The sequence below is a fragment of the Thermobia domestica genome, chromosome 7 (assembly GCF_964235325.1).
Source record: "Thermobia domestica chromosome 7, izTheDome1.hap1.1, whole genome shotgun sequence".
Taxonomy (NCBI): Eukaryota; Metazoa; Arthropoda; class Insecta; order Zygentoma; family Lepismatidae; genus Thermobia; species Thermobia domestica.
This window is the reverse complement of record NC_137460.1, coordinates 121,002,202-121,024,101: the sequence shown is the minus strand read 5'-3', so window position 1 is coordinate 121,024,101 and position 21,900 is coordinate 121,002,202. Positions and strand designations below refer to the sequence as shown.

Below are 21,900 nucleotides of genomic sequence, written 5' to 3'. Positions count from 1 at the left end.
TGGACCACAGTTTGAGGAATGTTGACCTAAAGAAATAATAGAAGGACGTTAAACTGAATTTTAATTTTATTTCATAATAGCGAAAAAATCTATTTGATTGATAAATTTGTTTATAATCTTATATTCAATAAGTAACTTTTACTATCGCAAGAACTTGGGTTTCAATGTTAAAGGGAACTATATTTCTTCACGCAAATTCAGCTGCAGTTAAAAATATTCTCCATCGATCTTGCGGTGACTGTTTCAGTCTCTACTTTCAAGGAAGACATTTACTATAATTGTTATTATATTAAAATTATGTGGTTTCTAAGTGTAAATTAGGCGTACTAAATACGCGTGAGAACTCGTTTTATTATTATTCAAGAAGCAGTTATTTCAATGCACGTGGCTCTGTTTAGCGTAGAAAAACGATCAGCTGTTCCTGAGTTTTTCTTTTTTTATTGATCTACTACTGCACCCTTTCCTACCCCTATTATGCAGCAGACATGGACTCGCCCGCGCGTTAAAAACTCCCATTATAAACGCAAGAGAATAGGGAGTATTTTCCGCCACCACCAGGAAAGCCCTCACACAGAACACCTCCTTCCTTCCTTTCCCTCTCAGTTGGCACAAGCAAACAGAGGGGAACGGCGTCGCATGGAGGAGTGCTCTGGTTTGCGAAACGGGAGCGAACATAGTAGTCGCCATGTGTGTGTGTGTGTGTGTGTGTGTATGCGTAGTTTTTCTATCCTACGGACGGTGTTGTGAGTTGCGAATTGTCACTGCAGGAGCATTCGGTGTTGAGTGAGTATTAGCTAGCGGACAGTAAATAAGAAACCTATTCGCGTGAAATATTGGTTCACACAAAATAGAACACTATTTTCGTTGATATTTTGGATCGATTCCAACGTGAATTTTGCGTCGTTATGTGTGCACTTTTTTCCTTTCCTTTCTTTCGTCGAAAGCAGGTGCGCGGGAAACAGCTGATTCCGAAATGTCTTTTTTCTTTTTAACATCATGAAGTGTCGTGCTCGAATGTTTCTATAGTTAATAATAACATGAATAAAAACCAATGACTATGATTGTGCTTTGTTCTCCTTGTTATCAGTGTTTCGGAGAAGTTAAAAGAAAAAAAAAATAAAAAGAAATAATTGATATGATAACTCACAGGAGATAATCTCACCTCTGTGTTGTATGGGTAAAGGTTTTACAAAAAGGGGGCGGGTCCAATCTCATGGACTCTAACACTTCTACATCATTGTCATTGCGTGTCCCTTACTTTTACAATGACTTATGCGAACAGATGGAAGAGTGCCTCACTACATGCTATTCGCTCGTCCTTGGAACATTACTTATCCGTCATATAAACGATTGTTAAAGCCGGGGCTGTGGACACTTATATATATAAAGTTCACACTGTTAACACCCCATGTGTTCTTCACATGAGCATTAAGCTTCTCGAAAGCTATCAGTAGCTTTACGTTTTCGAATTTTAAAAAAATAATAATGAAAAGTTATTAACAACGTCGTTTTTCTCCTGTTGTTGTTCTGATCAATAAGAATAATTTCTCTGCCGTAATTGTTTAGTGTCTTGAACATAATTATTATTTAATAATTATAATGGCTGAAGAAAATGGAGTGCAATTACGATCGTGGCAGTCGCATGCGAATGGACACGATATTCCAGAAGTTCCGCCGTTGATTAAACGGAAAACTTTAAGCCATCTGCCCAAGAGAGCAAGTCTTAATTTGGAATTTCAGAATTTGTCTTATACCGCTACCTTCTGGACACTGAAAAAATTTCGAGGTAAGTTCTTATACGTAATTTTATTTAAAATTATAGATAAGTATTTCTAAATATTTAATTAATTGATGAATGTTTATTACCATGCAAAAAAAAATATGTGAATACTACAGCGGTCTCTACAACAGCCATTGAGAATCCAGTGCGTACTAGTCGTCTTGTGCCACTTATGCATTTGGGATGATGTGTGGTCAGTACTGCGGTCACCCATACACGCGGTCACTCATCTTTCCTCTGACCAGATCATGCACTGCTTGACTTTGCTGACTCAGAAGTAGGATGGCCACATTTTTCGAAAAACGAATTTTTCGAAAACGAAAAATTTTTCGAAAAACTGGAAACAATTTTTTTTTCGAAAAACGAAAAACAAAAACTTTTTGAAAAACGAAAAGTTTTTCGAAAACGGAAAACGAAAACTGCCGAGAAAGGGAAAACAGATAACTTTCGTAAAACAAACTGAATTCATTTAATTTGTTAGTACCTCCAAACTACAGTATACTATGCATACGTATAGGAAGTCTTATAGAACGGCTATGTTCATCTGTCTGTCTATCAACCCGTTCGTCTGTCAGCTGGCATCAGAACAAGAGTGGTTAGAAATAGTGAGAAGCATACTTTTGCAACATGAATAGATTCATCTAATTCATTTGACTTCTATTTAACCCAGAAGTGGTTGAGATATATCGTTTTCTGCTACATTGTTGATCACCACAGAACACAAACGGTAATATATAGAAAGACGCAGTTTTCCAGAACCAATTCAGTGTCCCAAGAATATATTCAGTGTTCGCCCTTATTACACTTGCAGCTTAAGCTATGCATAAATGTCGGAAGTCTTTAGAATGGCTTTGAAATGAAATGAAATTTTTGGGTTTTACGTCCCACAGTTATGCCGGCTAGGGTAAAGGAGACGGTGATGATGAGGAATGAATGAAATGGTGGAATGAAGAAAGTGGGAGGAAATAGGAGAACCCCGAGGAAACCCACGCACACGGTGTTTGTCCACCACAAAGTTCACTTGGTGGGAGCGGGGTTTGAACTTGTCCGTCAGTCTGTCGGCAGGTGTCAGAGGGGAAACAGCAACAGAAAATTGAGAAGTCGTTTCTTGTGGTCGATTTAGAGCCCCTAAAATAGGTTAAATCTCCTCCATTAACCCTCCATTCAAGCCGTTGGTTCAAATACCCTTTTTTGGTTTCAACTTTTATCGCTATAGAACGAAAAGAGTAATAGATAGCGAGAAGCGATTTATTGCAAACAATTTAGCATCTTAAAATAACATACAACTATCCACAACATTCAATTAAAGCCAGAAATTGTTTATATTTACTATTATTTCCGGTTTCAATACTGAATTACGAAATATCGAGATGTAGATTTTTGCAATCAATTCAGCTTCCAAGAAATAGGTCTATCTTTTCCATTAATCCTCTATTCAGATCGGAAGTTGTTTAAAATAACCGTTTTCGCATTCAACATTGATCGATATAGTAAAAAAAATAGTAATAGATAGCCACAAGTGTGTGTGTGTGTGTTTTTTTTAAATCGAATCGATACAGCGCCTCAAGAGTATATAAGCTATATATCATCACAACCCACAATACTATCGAAACCGAAAGTGGCTGAATTTACTAGTATATTGGTTTCAATACTGATTTTTATAAAGCAAAAACTAGGGGAAATTGTGATGCGGTTTCTCGCGATCGACTAAGCGTTCTAAGAATAGGCTCTACCTTCTCCTTTGATTTCTATTCACACCAGAAGTGGTTCAAATTGACGATTACAAGTTTCAACATTTATCGCCACAGAACAAAATTGGTAATAGATGGCGACAAGTGGTTCACCTACAATCGATTCACGGTCTCAAGAGGAAATACCATTACAATCTACAACACTCCACAAAGGCAGAAATGGTTGAAGTATATTACTATTTTTGATTTTATAGGTAATACTAATTTCCATAGAGCACAATCGGTGAGGGATATCGAGATGCATTTAAAAAAAAATCAATTCAGCGTCCCATGAATAGATTCCACCTTCTTCGTTAACACTTTATTTGAACCGAAAGTGTTCAAATTAACCATTTCCGGTTTTAACACTTGTCGCGATAAAACAAAAATTGTAATAGATAGCGACAAGCAATTTTCTGGAATCAATTCAGGGTTTTAAGAGAACATATCGTCATAACCTGCTTCGCTCTTTTGTAACCGGAAATGCTTGAAATTTACTACTACTTTCCGTTCCAATACTTATATTCATAGAGTAAAACTATAAAAGATATCTTGAAGACGTTTTCTAAAATCGATTTAGCGTCCTAAGAATAGATTCCATCTCCTTCCTTTACCCTCTATTCAAGCCGGAAGTGGTTCAAATTAACCATTCTTACTTTCAATATTTATCTCCATAGAACAAAAATGATAAGTGATAGCTAATAATGGCTTTTTAATACGGATTCAGCATCCGAGGAACAGATTCTATCTTTGATCTTATTCTATTCCAACCAGGAGTTTTAGTTGTGCTACTTGTTGTACTGAAGTTTGAATATTCAATTCGCATAGATTGGAAGTCTACCGTAGTCCTACACTGTGAAATGAAACTCACTTGTTTCTCTACAAAAACAGGAAGTAGGACAAATGTATCACAAGCAGGGGCTGATCCAGGAGGGCGATCGGGCAATTGCCCCCTCAGAAGATGACACTTTCTTATTTTATATATAAATAAAACCCATCGCAGAGTTTGGAGCTCTTAAAAATAGCTCTAAGTAGCAGTATTACAACAACCCCCCCCCCGGAAGTCCGTCCTGGATCCGCCCCTGATCGCAACTCCCGGTTTCAGTATTGATCACCATAGAGCAAGCATGGTAATAGTTAGCGAGAAGCATGAATTCAGTACCTTGGCAATAGACTATCTGCAAATTTTATCCTGTGGTGGAAATTTACTGCCATTTCTAATTTCAATAGTGATCACCATAGAGCAAATATAATGAAAGATAAGGAGATATGTTTTTATATATATGTGAATCCAGGATTCGAAGATTGTCATCTCGATCGCTATCCCTCTATGTAAACCGGAAATACTGAGAAACTACCATTTTCGGTTTCATAGTAAAGAAAAACGATAGCCGGAAGCAGTTTTTGATATGGATTCTGTGCCACAATGGTAGTTTCCATCTCTAAGTTTAATGCAACCGAAAGTGATAAATACTTACTATATCTCTGGTTACTATATTTTTTTCTCATAGAACGAGAGAGGTTCTAGGAAGCGACAAGCATTTCTTTTAAATATATAATTTCATAATTCTAAGAAAAGATTTCAATCCCTGCCCACTGGTCTAGTGGCTAGCGCGCATTCCTTTGATGCACAGGGTCCCGAGTGGGAACGCATTGAACGTGTTATGTTGGTTAGGATTCCACTTTAAAATTAGGTCCACGTCTTGTATAGTCTCGCTCGATACTGATAAGGGACGCTGAACTTCAACAAACAACCAAATAAAAAAAAAATCATCTTAATAGTATTCTACTGAAGTTAGTAGCAGTAAAAACTAATGCGAAAACGAAGACCCACCTATTTAAAATTTGAATTCTTGTTTGATGAGAATATTATAGTCAGATACTTAGTTCTTTGTCCTACCGTATATAAAACATCTTTAAAACAAATAAACCATTCAATAGTATTTTGTTAATATTAAATTGCCTATTTTTGAAAACAAATTATTTTTGATACTGACTTAGTTAGCTATAGAAAATCAGAAATAAATGGGGGATCTTAGTGAGAAGTCTTTGGAATCAGTATCAGTACATATAATCACTTCATGTTTCATATTTTGTTAAAATCAATTGTTAAAAGTCAATTTATTACAGAGTTACCTGATACTATCACGATCAGTTTATACAGGATCCTTCTATTTGGTAATTTGTTAGTCTTTTTTTACATTATAAAATATATTGTCGATAACACATTAATAATCACTATTAGTAAATAATTATATTTTAATATTCTGTAAAATATAAATTTTACACTGTTTACCTTTGTGAATTATTATTTCTAATTTATATCTCTCAAGAACCGAGAACCAAAGGTCTGTGCATCACAATATCAACTTTGGCCAATATCGGATGAGTTTAACGCGTTTTAATGAAATTTTTTGATTTTACTAAGTTCAAGTCAAATTTTCTGGACAGTATTTTGAGAAAAAAAATACTGATACTAGTTAGTCAGAGCATCAATGCAACTGTGTACTGTCAGCAGTTGAGCCGTGTTCAAGTAAAAACTTAAGATTCTGGAGGAGCTTCTGAATCGCAAAGGAAAACACTAAGCCTCACGTGAGTAGGATGACCCGGGACACCATTCTACACTTTGGATGGGAAACTATTGCATCCGCCATACTCCCCGGACATTGCACCGTCCGATTATCACCTGTTCCATTCCTCGGACAATCGGCTTAGAGGACGCCAGTCTAAATCCCTAGTAGAGGTGCAAAATGCACTTGATACTTTCTTCACTTCACGGCCCACCAAGTTCTACCGCGATGGAATACATGGCCTTCCAAAACGTTGGCAGAAGGTCGTCGATGCTGATGGAGACTATTTTTGATCTTCCAGGTATGTCTTAGGTTACATATCGATGTTCGAAGGTGTTGGGTCGTAAAGCGACAGATCTTTCTTTGTTACCTTTATAGTTACTAAGTTCGTCACGATCTACCACCTTGCCAAGTTTGTAAAAATTGGGTGAGTTCCATCTTTTGCGCTTATTCCAAACCTAACATTGATAGCTAATAACACAAGAAGAAAAAGTCTGTACACCAATATATTTTATACTGAGCTTCCATGCATACCAAGCTCGTCAATATTTACGATCCTACCAACTTTCGTTAAGATCATTTGAGTTTAATCAAATGCGTCTTAGTGAAATTTCTTGATATCACTAACTTAAAACACAAATTTGATTAGCAATAACTCTGGAACCAAAGTCCCAAACACTATAATATTTAACGTGCATACTAAATACATCGCAGTCCATAACCATACTAATTTTGGTCGTGATTGGATGAGTTTCGCCAATAGTAGACATTATACACTATCCTTTCATTAAATCCAAATCCAAGGGGGCACGTTATCTCAGTGTTAGAACGCTTACCTCTTGTGCATTTGATCCCAGGTCAAGTAAGTTCGTGGCAGATATCTTGTCTGTGGGTTTCCCCGGAGTACTCCCATTTCCTCCGACATTATCATTCCACGAATTCCGAAAACTTTTCGAGAAACGAAAAATCATCGAAAAACGGAAAACGAAAATTTTTCGAAAAACGAAAAACGAACATTTTTTCGAAAAAACGAAAAATTTCTCGAAGAAACGAAGAACGATTTTTTTTCGAAAAACAAAAAACGAAAATTTTTTCGAAAAACAAAACCGAAAATTTTTCGAAAAAGTGAAAAACGAAAAGACGAAAAATGAAATTTCCGAAAATCGAAAACCACATCGTTAGCAAACTTTTTGAAAAATAAGCGTGAGCGTAGTTGCTAAAGTCATTTGTCTTTGAACGTAAATTCACGCTCGTTCGTAGGAACCAAATAGAAAATTGCAACTATGTAGTATATTTAAAAAAAAAAACATTGTATTTGAATTTATACATTGTAGATTTGCGTAAATAAACTGGAACGTATATCATAAAAAAAGTGAAAATAAGTTGAGCGTAAATCGTTTCCAATTTATTTCCGTTTGAGTGTGAAGCTAATTTCTCGCTCAAAAAAAAAAAAAAAAAAAAAAAAAACTTTGAGTGTAACTTCATCTATTCTCCCTAGGGATGCGCACGAGACAAGATTTGTGGCTGTCTCGTCTCAAAAATGTGCTGTAAGAGTGATGTTTCGACTTGAAAAGTATATATTTCTCTATTGGAAGAGCCGTGTCTCGACTCGAATTTTGTCTGGAAAATCCTGTCTTGACTCGTGTCGTGCGCATCCCTAATGCTCCCTTCAAAAATGAGTTTAACTCTGTTCAACTCTGTAGGCAGATTAAATGTAACTTGTAGGAATGTGAGGCTTTTTTTTAGTGTCTCGAAGTGCACACTTTGTTGTAAGATCAGGATAGAAAAGAAAGTTACCTACTTACGCGAAAAAGAGAAATTAAACCAGTGGATTTACGTGTATATACGTACATTAAAAGGGAAACGTTACCGAATGGTCAAAGGATGAACGTTCGCTAGTCTAGTCCTGTTGCCCTTTCTTTTCACGTTTTAGGGAAGAAAAAAGGTTCTAAATAACGTAATTACTTCTAGTGTGAAGTAATTACATCCGTGACAACGCAAGCTACATTTTGGAATGGTAGGTAAATTTTGGGGGAAGGACGGGTATTTTTGCACACGGAAAGGGATTTTTTTTAAAAATTGATCTGCAGGGGACAGTTCGGAAAGCAAGCGTAGCCACCAGAGTCCTTGCCGCCTTGCTCAACGCCACCTGGATACAGGTAGCGTTGCCTTGCTCCCTTTCTGACGTCGTCACCGGTGTAAAGAATTTAGATGAGATCCCGTTTCATGGTGCTTTCCTCATGTTCCACCAATTCTTTCATTTGCAACATTCATTTACATTTCTCATGCATGTTATTTTAACTTAGGAGAGACCGTAACTATGGAACGTTATTTGAAGATTGGATTTCACTACGTCATAGATTTGACGATTAACGCATCTCCAGAAGTGCCTAAATAAAATTATTGGACCTGGCGAAAGTGGGCTTCTAGTATAGAACGGAAATAAATTGGCTAATTTGAATCTCTTCTGGTTTGAATAGAGAGTTAACGGAGCAGGTGGAACATAATCTTGGGAAGCTGAATCGATTGCAGAAAAATCACATTTCGATATATCTTACCGTTTTTGTTATGATACCGATACCTATCGACGACAGACGGAAGGACTGTCAAACATGTTCTGTAAAGCCAGGTTGTCTTGGAGCAAGAATCTTGTAGCTTCATTAAAAATAGAAAATCTTGCAACTTGCAAAATAAAAAATCTTGCAACCCCATCTTTCTATTTACTATTTACACATTACAACTTTTTGAAAGCAAGAAAGATCTCTCTCTCTCCTCTGGCAGTCGTAAAAACGTGTATTTTGGCGCGCTTTCCCTCCCTGTCCAGAAGAATACGTCATTTCGGAAGCGGCAAAATTGTTTGTTTTTTTTTCCTTTATGTCAGTGGGAGGGCGATAACAGGTAGCAAGCAAGACGACTCAGAAAGTTGCACATGGTTTGACTCCTTGCAAGATGAAAAAATTGTTGCATGTCCCTTTCAAGATTATGTTTATATGTACAAATATTGTTAGGATGCAAGATTTTTTTCTTTTTTTTTATGACAGCTACAAGATTCTTGCAGCATGGCAACCTAGCTTTAGAAATGAAATGAAATATTTCAGTGTTATGTCCCACAGTAACCCGGCTAGGCTAAAGGAGGCGCTGATAGTGAAAAATGAATCAAATGGTGAAATGAAGAAAGTGGGAAGAAACGGAAGAAAACCCACGCACACAGTGTTTGTCTACCACAAAGTTCACTTGGCACGCGCTGCAATCGAACCAGGGACCCCATGCACCAAAGGTGAACGCTCTACCGCTGAGTCACCATGGCCCTACCTGTTCTGTAAGACTTCCGACACTTATGCATAGCATATTTTGGAAGTCTAATATTTAAAAATACAAAATAACGTTATCAAATTTCATGTTATTTAAATAAATAATTCTACGAAATTATGCTAGTCTGTGAGTATGAATTATAAATACAGCGAAATCTTCCTTAACAAACACTTACATAATACAACCAAACTTTTTTCGTCCCGGATATATATATATATATATATATATATATATATATATATATATATATATATATATTATTATTATTATTATTATTATTATTATTATGGGAGAGAACTATCCCTTTTGCGGACACTCTCAAATACGGAAACGGACAATCTTCTCTTACTCCTGAATGTTTTATTTAGGAACACCTTCATAACAAACAGGAGTTATTTTCAGCTCATACACAATGGACAGGAAACATTTTTTGCAATTTGGGAACAAACTTTTCTTTAATTACTTCAACTGACCTAGAAGATACGAGCAAAATATGGATCAGAAACTCGTGATCGCAGGAGACAACCATAAAAACCATCATAATTCATAAATTTCTGTGTACGTTTGCTCTATTTAATAATAATGTTGTATGACGTTAACGTCTAATTCAGTTAGTAATTGAATTAAAGGTCTATTTATGAAGTTATGACTTGTAGCTGAGAAAAAAATTATAATACATTTTACAATATATGCCCATGTAAACACACCGCTCAATGATACTTTTATTTCGGGAGACGTGGTGGTTCAGTGGTAGAGTGCTTACCTCTGATGTGTGGAGTTCCTGGTTTAATCCCAGCCGAAGTACATTTGTGATGGACAACTCGTGTCCATGGATTTTCTCGAGGTACTCCCGTTTCCTCCCGAAAGGCCGCGGTGGCTCAGTGGTAGAGCGTTCAACTCTGGTGGATGGGGGTTCTTTTGTCGGGTTTTCTCGGGGTTCTCCCGTTTCTTCCGACGTTCTTCATTCTACCCTTTTCACTCATTTTTCATTATCACTGTCTCCTTTAGCCTAGCCGGCATAAGCGTGGGACGTAAAACTTAAAGATTTCGTTTTCCCGTTTCCTCCCTCATTGTAATACCACCAGTTCTTCCATAATCATTCATTTGCCTTAATAATCGTCTCCCTTAGTCTAAAGAGCATAATCATGGGACATTAAACTGAAAGATTTCATTTCAGAGATACTTTTTATTTCATTACAGAGAGAAATCTCCCCCCTTCATTCCGCTAGTAATTCTAAAGATGGCTATAATATTTTGATATTAGTCTATATTTACAACTAATATATTTACTGTATGAATATTGCATAGCTAATACAATTAATACATCAGGTGTGAGTAATTTAGACTGGTGTAAGGGGCCGAGGTGGCTCAGTGGTAGAGCGTTCACTTCTGGCGCATATGGTCCTTCGTTCGATCCCAGCTCGTGCCAAGTGAGCTTTATGGTGGATAAACACCATGTGCGTAGGTTTTCTCGGGGTTCTCCGGTTTTCCCTCACTCTCTTCATTCCACTATTTCATTCATTTCTTATCATCATCGTCTTCTTTAGCCTAGTCGGCATAACCGTGGAACTTCAATATAAATTAGTGTAACCTCTTTGTAATGGACAATTCTCATGTATGGACAAGTAATCATGTTCCAAGTAACCCGTTGTCTGTTGAAAGGTTTCACTATATTATTGTAGCGCACAGATATAAAAAAAGAACTTGCTGGATTGTTATCGTAGTTTTAAGATTACATCTTGTAATTAAATATATTACAATCATTGCTAACGCTCACATTAGATTACGCACATATTTTCTTTCACAAAATGAAAGTGTAATTTCCACATTAATTCCAACGCAAAAATCCAAATGGGCGGTTGATTATCCATTAAAGTCTTGAATTGGCGCTTGAGCTGCTGCAGAACACCCATGTAGTTTGTGCCAATCAAAGTCCGTACCTACTAAATAATTACGCTACTCAGAGCCATTTGAATATTACTATCTTTAGGTTTCTGCAATATCTTGGAAACAAGCGAGTATTGTTTTTTATATTACGAAGCTACGATAGACTTTAATATTACGCTAATTTAATACTGAAACCGGAAGTAGATCCAATAACTTCCGATTGAAATAGAAGAATAAAAGGTAGGAGATGCCATCTGTTCTCCGAACCTTTAATCCATACCAAGAACGGTTCCTTGCTACTTCTACATAGGAATCAGTATTCAATCCGAAGGTTGAACTAGTTTTTACTACTTCAGATTTCAGTGGTAGAAAAAGAACTGAAATGAATTCTTTTCTTCGGCTCTCGAGTCCATATCAAAAAATCATTTGCCACCTTCTATTACCATTTTCGCTCTGTGTGGTAGGTATTGGTGCCCATTGCAATGGAGGAATAAAGTATTAGATGTAACCTATTCTTACGGTACTGAATCCATTAAAAAAAACTGTCGCTATCTATTACCGTTGTGTATACTGTGCTAATCATTGATGAAACCAGAAACATTAGATTTTCAGCATTTTCGGTTGGAATAAACGGATACAGTTCGACAAAGGAACTTATTCTTGAGGCGCAGAATCCATATCAAAATACACATTTCTCACTATCTCTTACAACATTTTTCCCTGTGGGAAATCAATACCAATTAAAATTGGAAGTAGTAGTACGTTTGTACCACTTCCGGTTTTAGTAGAAAGATAAGGATGGTGATAAAATCTATTCTTGTGACGCTGAGATTATTAAAAAAAAAAAAACGCATTTTGGTTATAGATTCTATTCTTATGACGCTGAGATTATTCTAAAATAAAACGCTGTTTAGAATCTCGTACCGTTTTTGCTTTGATACCTGCCGACAAATAGACTGGACGGAGAGAAAGTGTTGCGTAAGACTTCCCACATTTGAGCCTTGCAAACCTAAAAAATGTGAGAAAATTATCCCTTTTTCCCTTGGAACTATAAAGTGGTGGGAATAAAGAAAACTATATAAATTTATTCTTGATTTTTTTTAAAAAAAATTAAAAATCTTTCTTTTGCTTTGCATGGTACGTCATCTACCTGTAATGATACTACATTTGTTCAGATTTTTTTGTGTTGATAATTGATTTCAGAAAATGTTAAAGGAATACTTCTTATTACTGTTACTATTATTATTATTATTATTATTATTATTTAGGTGAGAATTTCATAATATCCTAAGAAAGAAACGTATAATTTGTGTCTAGACTACAAGGATGGAAGTATGTACCCCCAGCAATTAAAATGAAGTTTTCACATTGTTTCTTTTACATACTAAAATAACCTGTTATAGAAGGCGTTAGTATAGGGTGGCTTTAAATTGAGCGCGCCATATCTAAGTAATGGATTATATAATATAACAGTGGTTGCCGACATCAAATAGTTTCCTACAAAATCTTGGGTCTTAGCAATTACATTTTGATGGTAGATATCAAGGGCTCCCGGTTTTGAAAATCAATGGGATGCTCTTCACAATTCACGACCGGGCTATGTTGGGGTATGAAATACCATCAGGAGGTCATCAGGATGTCTTGGGGCCCTTCCTCCGAGAAACTTTGAAAGTTAGCCCTCCTGAAAATGTAGTTTTTGGTATTTTTGAATGACAATAATTTTTTTTCCGTGTTTGTTACCCTTTTGTCTCTTTTTTTTTCCCACACTAGAAGATATATATACTTGAATAAGAGTACGACGGTGTAGAACTCGACAGGTTCTAGGGTTCTAAGGTTTTAACATCCGGCCTGATTTTGCATCACGTCATTCTGAATGCCAACCATTTGTGATATGAAAAGTGTAAAAATTTTTAGTTGAAAATGACACGGAGAAACACTTGCTAACTTCTCACTTAAAAATCATAGCAGCACCACAATTCCATAATTTTACATGTTTTTTCTCTGGTAAATTTTATATCCTCCTCTTCTCCGCCCTGTGAAAATGTCAGGCCCTACTAATTATTTCAGAAATGCGGTGAAATCTTACAATTTTCCTCTTGTTTCCTCTCAGCATACCGCACAAAAGTTCTAGTGGATGCTCGAGCATCCTCGAAGTCGGACCTCCCTTCCTTCAGATAGACATTGCTTGTCAGTAAATTGATATAACTAAATTTGTTTTATATTTGTTCGAAATTTGTTTCTAAGTTTTGGTGTTTGCACTGGCGGCCCTTGAGGAAAGTCTGCTTATTTTTTTAACAGGTGCATGGATAAGTGGAGGGACAATACATCGCGAAAGAAGGCTAAATGGGTGAAGCGATCATCTATTAAGGATTTTTTTTTTTCAAAAATTAAAGTTTGCAAATTTTATCTTAAGCCTACCTTTACACAACTGTGTAATCATGTATCAACAAATAGTAAAAATAGGTTTAAATCATTAAGAATTACGTCTAAATTTTACATTAATGTTTAATTTCTTAACGAAATAAGATTTAAAAGTTGCACCTAACAGATTCAGCAAGTATGTGTTGGCCTATAAGGTGATACGTGCCTTCGTAATTATAGTGTAAATGGAATTTAATTATTGAGAATTTTGGTTTTCCGCAAGCACTATCCATTGAAAATTTCTAAGAGAAAAATTAAAGTTCTCTGTGATAATAGTCCACAAAGTACTATGGCCATACAGAGTACTCTTGTAAGTTCCATCATATGTGGTCAGTACGTCCATACCCGTCCCTTAGATTTCAGATGTTTTTAGGCCAAGGTACTTACTAATTTCAAATTAATTCCCCATCTGAATCATGAGCTCAGTAACAAACAAATAAAAAAATAAGAGAGAGAGAAGAAGAAGAAAAAGAAGTCTGTCTTCATTGGGAAATATAATCATGGAGTACTTATCCAACGACACATATTAATCACTCGGCTACAGCAAAGAACTCTGAGAAACATAAGATTTAATTTGTTTCATATCTTAAATGTTCCTGTGCCATTAAAAAAAAGAAAAGAAAAAACAAATATACAATATAAATGTTTAAATAATTAAAGTTACGTAAGGGAAAAATTAATGTAAAGTTTTGCTTCTGCAATTAATTAAAATTTATCAACTGTTACGATATTAAACAATAAAAAATATTATTTCAATATCATACCTATATGCATAATAAAAAAAATCTATTAAAAACACTGAGTCTGGTAATAAAATTTTAAGAAATGTAACATAGTCATATAAAACCCAAGTGTAATTAAAAGTCAGTCAGAATAAATGGAAGTACGAGTATTGTGTTTTTCATGTGTTCAGTTGGCAATGATTTTTGTCCTTGGCACATATTTATGGTATTTCCCTTCAGTACAACTTCTGCAAAGCATATCGTGAACGGACAGATTTATCGTTGTAATAATATAAGATGACCAAACATTGCATTGTGATCAGACATGTACAAGAAATTTATTTCCGGAAGTGTGCAAAGTTTTTTTTCGGGGGGGGGGGCGGGCTTCAAATTCAATATGAGTATAAAATATATTAATATATGTAAAAAAAAAATCACCCTTAAAATTAGACTAACTTTACAGAAAAGTCGAGATTTCGGGGAAAATTCGAACCCCAAGACCCATCCCTTGCGTATGTTCCTGGTAATGATATTTTTACAATGATTCTAATTATGCTTAACAAACTGCTGTGTAAATATAAACACTCTAAAATAAATACATAGGGCTACTACAATTCACCAACCCGCATCATGCGGACGGTTAGACTTCTCGCCTCGTGAAAGGAAGGTTCAGGGTTTGAATCCCACGTATGACGACCTTTGACTCAATTTTCAAGGAGCTTTTCCTTCTTCCCTTGAGACAAATGTAGAAATGGTAGTTTTCAGTATGAATTCTTGCCGATTTTCCCCGAAATTCCTTCACTATCTCATTAATATTAGGGATGACCAATTCCAAAATTTTTACTTTCTGGAATCCTGAAAGTAAAATCGGAAAAACTCCAGATTTCGGAAAAATTCCGATGTCGGGAAAATCCGGGATTTTTTCCGAATTCCGGAATGTTTCGTCCTCGGATTTTTTCCGATTCCGGATTCCGGAAAATTTTGACCATGCCTAATAATATATACTTTCAATATAAACTACTATAATAGTGCATGTACCTTTGGTGCACATGGTCGCGAGTCGATTTCTGATGGAAGAACATTGAACAATTTAAACGCCCTCTGGTAGTTCGGATTTCACACTGAAATTGTAGGTCCACTTCTCATATAGCCTCCGTGCTGAAAAGGGACGCTATACTTCAACAAAGAAACAACAATATAAACTTGCTTCACATTTAACAAAAGGTCTTCTTCTTTGTTACCTCAACTATAGGCTGGTGGGCAAAATTGAAATTTTAAAACTTTTCTCTCTTTTGGGAGAGCTGTTTTATTCTTTGGTACGGGCTTTTCTTTATAACTGCATCTAGAGTCTATCCTTGGTCTTCCTCTTCCTGGTTTTCCTTCTGCCTTTCCCTCTATCAACACGGTGATCCAGTCGGAGTGCCGAATAAGATGGCCAAGCATGCTGTTTCTTCTTTTTTTCCTATTATCTTCATGATCTGTCGTCCTTCATTAGCTTCCTTTAATACGTCTTCGTTCCTTTTCCTTTCGGTCCATGATATGCGCAGCATTCGGCGCCAACACAACATTTCAAATGCTTCCAACTTTGGTAGGGTTGCCATAATCTTTTGATCTAAAATACGGACAATCTTTAAAATGATGACCCATCAAAGATACAGTGCCTAAACACAGAATAAATATTATGAAGTTTCTTACCTAAAAGTCACCTTTTTAGGTTATCACACAATTGTTTACTGTAATACTTAAAACACTATTGGAAACTAACATGTTTTATATTTTTTCATGAACACAAATATAATAAATCATACAATTAAATTACGTATATTAAATCTAACTAAAAGGACCCTAGAATGGAAAGGTGAGGCACTTTTTAAAGACATAACCTACTCTATTAATAGTAATTAAAGTATAAGTTATATGATAAAGACACAATTCTTTTCGCCCGAGATTTTAGCAATTCCCCTCTTGGAAGTTTTCGGGCATCTCCAAAAAACTGTTGTCACATACGGACATTTTCCTATTTCATGCTTTGTACGATACGAACACAGACCTCAAAATACAAACAGTCCGTAAGATACGGACATACGGTATCCCTTAGAGATGCGCACGAGACAAGATTTGGGGCTGTCTCGACTCGAAAATGTGCCGTAAAAGCGATGTCCCGACTCGAAAAATGTATATTTCTCTATTTGAAAAGTCGTGTCTCGACTCGAATTTTGTCAGGAAAATCCTGCCTCGACTCGTCTCGTGCGCATCCCTAGCAACCCTACCTAAAGGAGGCGAATGAAAAGTATGTATAAGTGGCATGATCATGAAAGTAACGGAGATTTTAAAAAGTGAAAAGAAACGTAAGAATTCCAATAAACTCCAAGGATATAATGTTACCTATAGTAGTAATTGACGTACTTCTACACAGCAGAGGACTTGCCGCCGCTGTGTATATTTTATTACGTGTCTCTGTGATCTTTTGCGCTGGCGCCATTACTGTCTGACCGTAGTGCGAGTTCCCTTTATACTTTTACCGCCTGCTTTATATATTTTATTACGTATGTGATTTTTTGCTGTAGCCATTATTGTTGGAATTAATTGCGACTTCCTTTTATACTTTTACAGCTTGTTTTGTATAGCTTATTACGTATGTGTGATTTTTCCGCTGGCGCCATTACTGTCTGACCGTAGTGCGAGTTCCCTTTATACTTTTACCGCTTCCCTTTATACTTTTACCGCTTGCTTTTTATATTTTATTACGTATGTGTAACCTTTGCGCTGGCGCCATTACTGTTGCGAGTTTTGCACACCCGATTTGTATATTTGCTGCTTGGTAGCCGTGGACGCTAATGGTGTTTTTATTTATAGATACCGGCACACTTTGTATATATATTTATTATTGTGACTTAAGTAAGAAGAGAAAGTTTACGCACCTTTGATGACACGGCAGCTATTTTGTTGGCTATTTCCTGGTTGTTTGTTGTTGCAGTTGTATATAATTTATGTCCATATCGCAGTGTTGTCTGTAATGAGAATAATTACACTGATTTTTCCATAAATAGGTAAATTTTTCTTTTAGGGATGTTTTGTAGTGTTGCAGCGAAAACTAATTAGATTGTTGTTGACTTTAGTTTAGCGTTTCTTTTAGCAGTGAGGTTATATGAGACGTGGACATACTGATTAACGTGGAATCCGAACCACATGAGCTTCCGCCGGGAATAGAACCCGGGTTGACCACGCCAAAGTTGCGTACGTTAACCGATTAGCCAGGGAGGAGCTCTACAGTGATTAGACTACGTATAGTTACCTATAATATAATTTTTACGTAATGAGACCAAGCCCTAATTATGAATTATACTTTAATTTTTACTAGATTAATTATGAATTTACCTTGAACATTCTTTTATTTATATAATTGGAAATGATCAATATTAATTAACCTATAATACTTATTATATGTATATACTTACGTATGAAGAATTGAGCGTTGCCGATTGTGGTTTTGATGGACGGATTTGTTTTTCCAATATGGCGGCGTTGCGTGATTGTTGAACAGAGGTTCCTCCATAGTAGGACTCTGAAATGCGAATGCGCGCGTTTTGCTTGCATTGTTTTTTTTTTTTTTTTTTTTTTTTTTTTTTTTTTTTTTTTTTTACAAGGTTAAACCGGTCAAGGGGTACACCCTTTCTTCGGGAAGGGCATGAAGGAAAAGCTAAGGGATAGGTGAGAGAAGGTGAGGGCTAAGTGATTTATTTTTATTTATTTATTTATGCATTTTTTGGGGGGGGGTTTGCATTGATTAATATAGTTGGGTTTTCACATTCTTTATTTCTTTTATTTCTTTATTTATTCAGGGCATCCATTGCATATATCGGACTCTTCAAATATGAAGGGCATCATTTAGGTCTATAATCGGCGAGAAAATGGAGCTAGGAGTTCATCCACGGGATAATGAGATGATAGATGAATGCAGTGCAATTAGACAAGACAAAACACAGGGAAGATGGTTAGTAGAGACAAATGCAGGGTTATCTTCTGTTCTGTGGCAACTCAGAACTAATGAGCACAGATGAGCCTCTGGAACCACAATGATGAGTACTAGTGCAAAGATGGATAGATGTGCCGTGATAGATGGTCAGGGTGGTAGATGGCAAAATCTTGTTTAGTAGGATCGTTGTCAGCAAGGGTATTGGAGTACATTGTGAGAAGATGTTGAAGAGGGGTATCAAGATATTGAGAAGGTGTGTCTAGCAGGATGTCTATATGAATGGCGTCAAGAATAAGGGGATTACCTGATTGAATGCCTTTGGTGATGTACTTGGAGCGGGTTTGTTCGAGATGTTGAAGAATGGTAGGAAAGGTAATTCTCTCGTAGAGTAGTGCGGTAGGGGACGGAAGGCGAATGCGAAAAGCTAGTCGAAAAGCGTGGCGTTCAATGATTTCTAGTCGCTGATACAGTTGGGGTGGGGCAGATATCCATGCAGTATGGCCATGAGTGAGTGCCGGTCGGAGAAACGATTTGTATGTTGTAAGAACAGTTTGTGTATGGAGGCCCCATGAGGTACCTACTAAGCTTTTCAGTAAAGCTAGTCGTTTAGTGGCTTGAGTTTGGATCTTCTGCAAATGGGGCTTCCAAGTCAATTTACTATCGAAGATCACTCCGAGATATTTAACATGGGAAGTTGGTAATAGGGGAGTGCCTTGAACTGAAAGACGTAGCAAGTTAGGATTTCGACGGATTTTGGAGGGACGTTTTTGAATAATGAGAGTTTGGGTTTTTGAGGCATTTACGGAGAGTTTCCATATGTCACACCAGTTGATAAAAGCATTTATGGCTGGTTGTAGAGTGCGATTAATATGTTGAATAGATTTTCCAAGAGTCAAAAAAGCGGTATCGTCCGCATATTGAAATAAGTGAATATTCGCCGGTAGGGGTGGCATATCTGTTACGTAAAGTATATACAGTAACGGGGAGAGAACAGAGCCTTGAGGTACTCCAGTGTGTAGGAATATAGGATGAGATATGGTAGAATTTATGAGGATATATGCGAGTCTATTGGCAAGGAAGGAATGTATAAGGCGGACGTAGCTAGTGGGTAAGTGAAATTTGTGAAGTTTATATAGCAACCCTTGATGCCATACTCTATCAAACGCTTTTTCTAGGTCGAACAATAGAAGACAAGATGGGTGAGAAGAATTATAATGATTGGTGATGGTGTTACTGAGGCGAAGTAATTGGTCATTCAGACTAATGCCAGGGCGAAAGCCTGCTTGGTGAGTAGGAATGAGATTACGATCTGTGAGATGAGCATGGAGACGTGTAACAAGAATTTTTTCAAAAATTTTACTAAGGCAAGAGGTCAGTTGGATGGGCCTATATGAGGAAACATCATGAATTGGTTTGTCGGGCTTAATGAAGAGAAGGACCTTGGAGACTTTCCAATCAGGTGGATAGAAGCCTGTACGTAATATGAAGGTGTAGATAGATGCTAGGAGCTGTAGAAGTACTGGGGGAGCCGCCTTGATGAGCTTATACGTGATAGAGTCAAAGCCTGGAGCTGTTGAGCGTTTTCGATGGATGATAGCTTGGATATCTGCCGGAAGAATTTCAGAGGTTAGGTTATTATCAGGTTCCAAAATATGTGTACAGTCAGGTTGGAGAAATCGGTTTTGTGGGTCACAAAATCGTGCTATGCGACGATAAATTGGTCTATTAACCAGCTGAGGTGGTGGAGTGAATATTTGCTGAAAATAAGTTGCGAAAGCATTTGCCTTCTCGAGATCGGTGTGAAGAGGATGGGTATTGAGCATGATAGGGTAAGTAGGTCGTTGGAATTTTCCAGTAAGTAATTTGAATTTTTGCCAATATTGAGTAGGATTAGATTTAATGGAAAGAGAATTACAGGCTCGCGTCCACTGTCGGCGCTTATAGGCAGAGAGATAATTAGAGACCATTCTGTTCCATTGGCGATGGAGGCGAAGTGCGTCAGGATTTCGAGTTCGTTGATAGTCCCTAAAGGCTTGTCGTGATGCAGTGATGATTTGACGATATTGAGGTGGTACAGGCGGTTTATGAGGGAAACGCATCTTAACAGGTATATGATCTTGAGCTGCTTGTAAGATTGTTTCTTGAATTTTGTCGGTAAGATGGTAAAGATCCTGTTCAGAAGTAGGAGCAGGTACGGAATGCAGTACTCTGGTAATATCTGATTGGTAAGCGTTCCAGTCAGCATGCTGATAGTCATAGTATTTGATAGGCTCAGGCTGTCGTGTGGGTTGTATAGGTGAGGTGATATCGATCAAAATTGGAGCGTGATCACTGCCAAATGGCGGGAGAACACGAATGTTTGCGATATTGAGCGTGGTAGAGGTTATAATGACATCAGGGGTTGTATCGCTGATTGGTCTTGAGGCAGATGGAAGATCTTTGATTTCAGCTGTCAGGTGATTTTGGACATAGGTTATGAAGTGTGTACGTTCTCGATTCGACCGGCTATGGAAGTTGATATCTGACATAATGATATAATGGCGAAAGTTATTGTTGATGTAATGAAAGAAGTCATAGGGAATTGGATGTCCTGGACGAACATAGATAGTAGCTACTGTTATGGTTAGGGATTTAAAGTAGATTGTATTAAGATTATGTTCTGGTAGAGGCTGGAGGAGATTGTGGGGTAAAGTATGAGTGCGGACAGGAAGATGTCGGTAGCAGCCTATTGCTGTTCCACCTTGCGCTCTGAGGACATTTCTGGCACAGTCATAACGAAATAACTGATATCCAGGAATTTTGAATGGTGAACTGGGTGTAAGAAATGTTTCATTGAGCGCAAAGGCACATACTTGTTCTTCACGTAGGAGTTGTTCGAAAACGAGTTTGTGTTTTAAGACGGATCGAATATTTAAGAACAAGAAAGTGAAAACCATAAATCTAAGAGTCCAAGTCATGTTGAGGTTCAATTGGGTGGAAAGTGAAGTGTACGTGAGGTCCTGAGTAGGTGGCTTGAAGCTGGACTTTAAAAAGAGACTTGGCAGTGTTTGTGATTTGTAGTAGGATATGGTCTCTAAGAAAAGGATGAACATTTTGAAGAACGATGGTAGTAAATCGTATCATGTCTTCTATGGTGATTGGGTCTCTGATGGAGTTATTGGTAGGAGTTGATTCGTCGTTTGTACGGACAGAGACAGTTAGATTTGGTTTATCTGGTAGAGGTTGCGGTTTAGCCTTACATTTGTAGGAATAGGTAGCATGAGTTTCGGAGCAAGTATTGCATTTAGGAGCGGCTTGTAGATTGGGGCAGGATTTGGTATTGTGATTGCCAGTGCAGTATCCACAGATAGGAGTTTTGGTGCATTGAGCAGTGGTATGTTGATTGTATTCTTGGCAACGTGCACAGCGTACTGATAAAGGAGCTGGAGTTTTAGAAGGTTCTACGCGATGTCTTTTACAATAGATGGAAGCACCGTAAAGAAGGAGGTCATCGATGGTATCT

At 37.1% G+C, this 21,900-nt stretch overlaps 1 protein-coding gene across 1 annotated transcript in view; it reads left to right on the top strand.

The window, feature by feature from the left end:
- Positions 1–566: 566 nt before the first annotated feature.
- Positions 567–21,900, top strand: part of LOC145690373 (ATP-binding cassette sub-family G member 1-like) — a 225,736-nt gene continuing 204,402 nt past the window's right edge. The window contains exon 1 of the mRNA XM_081765200.1: positions 567–1,786. Within this exon, the coding sequence (XP_081621326.1) occupies positions 1,600–1,786 (187 nt within the window). The 5' untranslated portion in view covers positions 567–1,599. The remainder of the gene's footprint in view (positions 1,787–21,900) is intronic.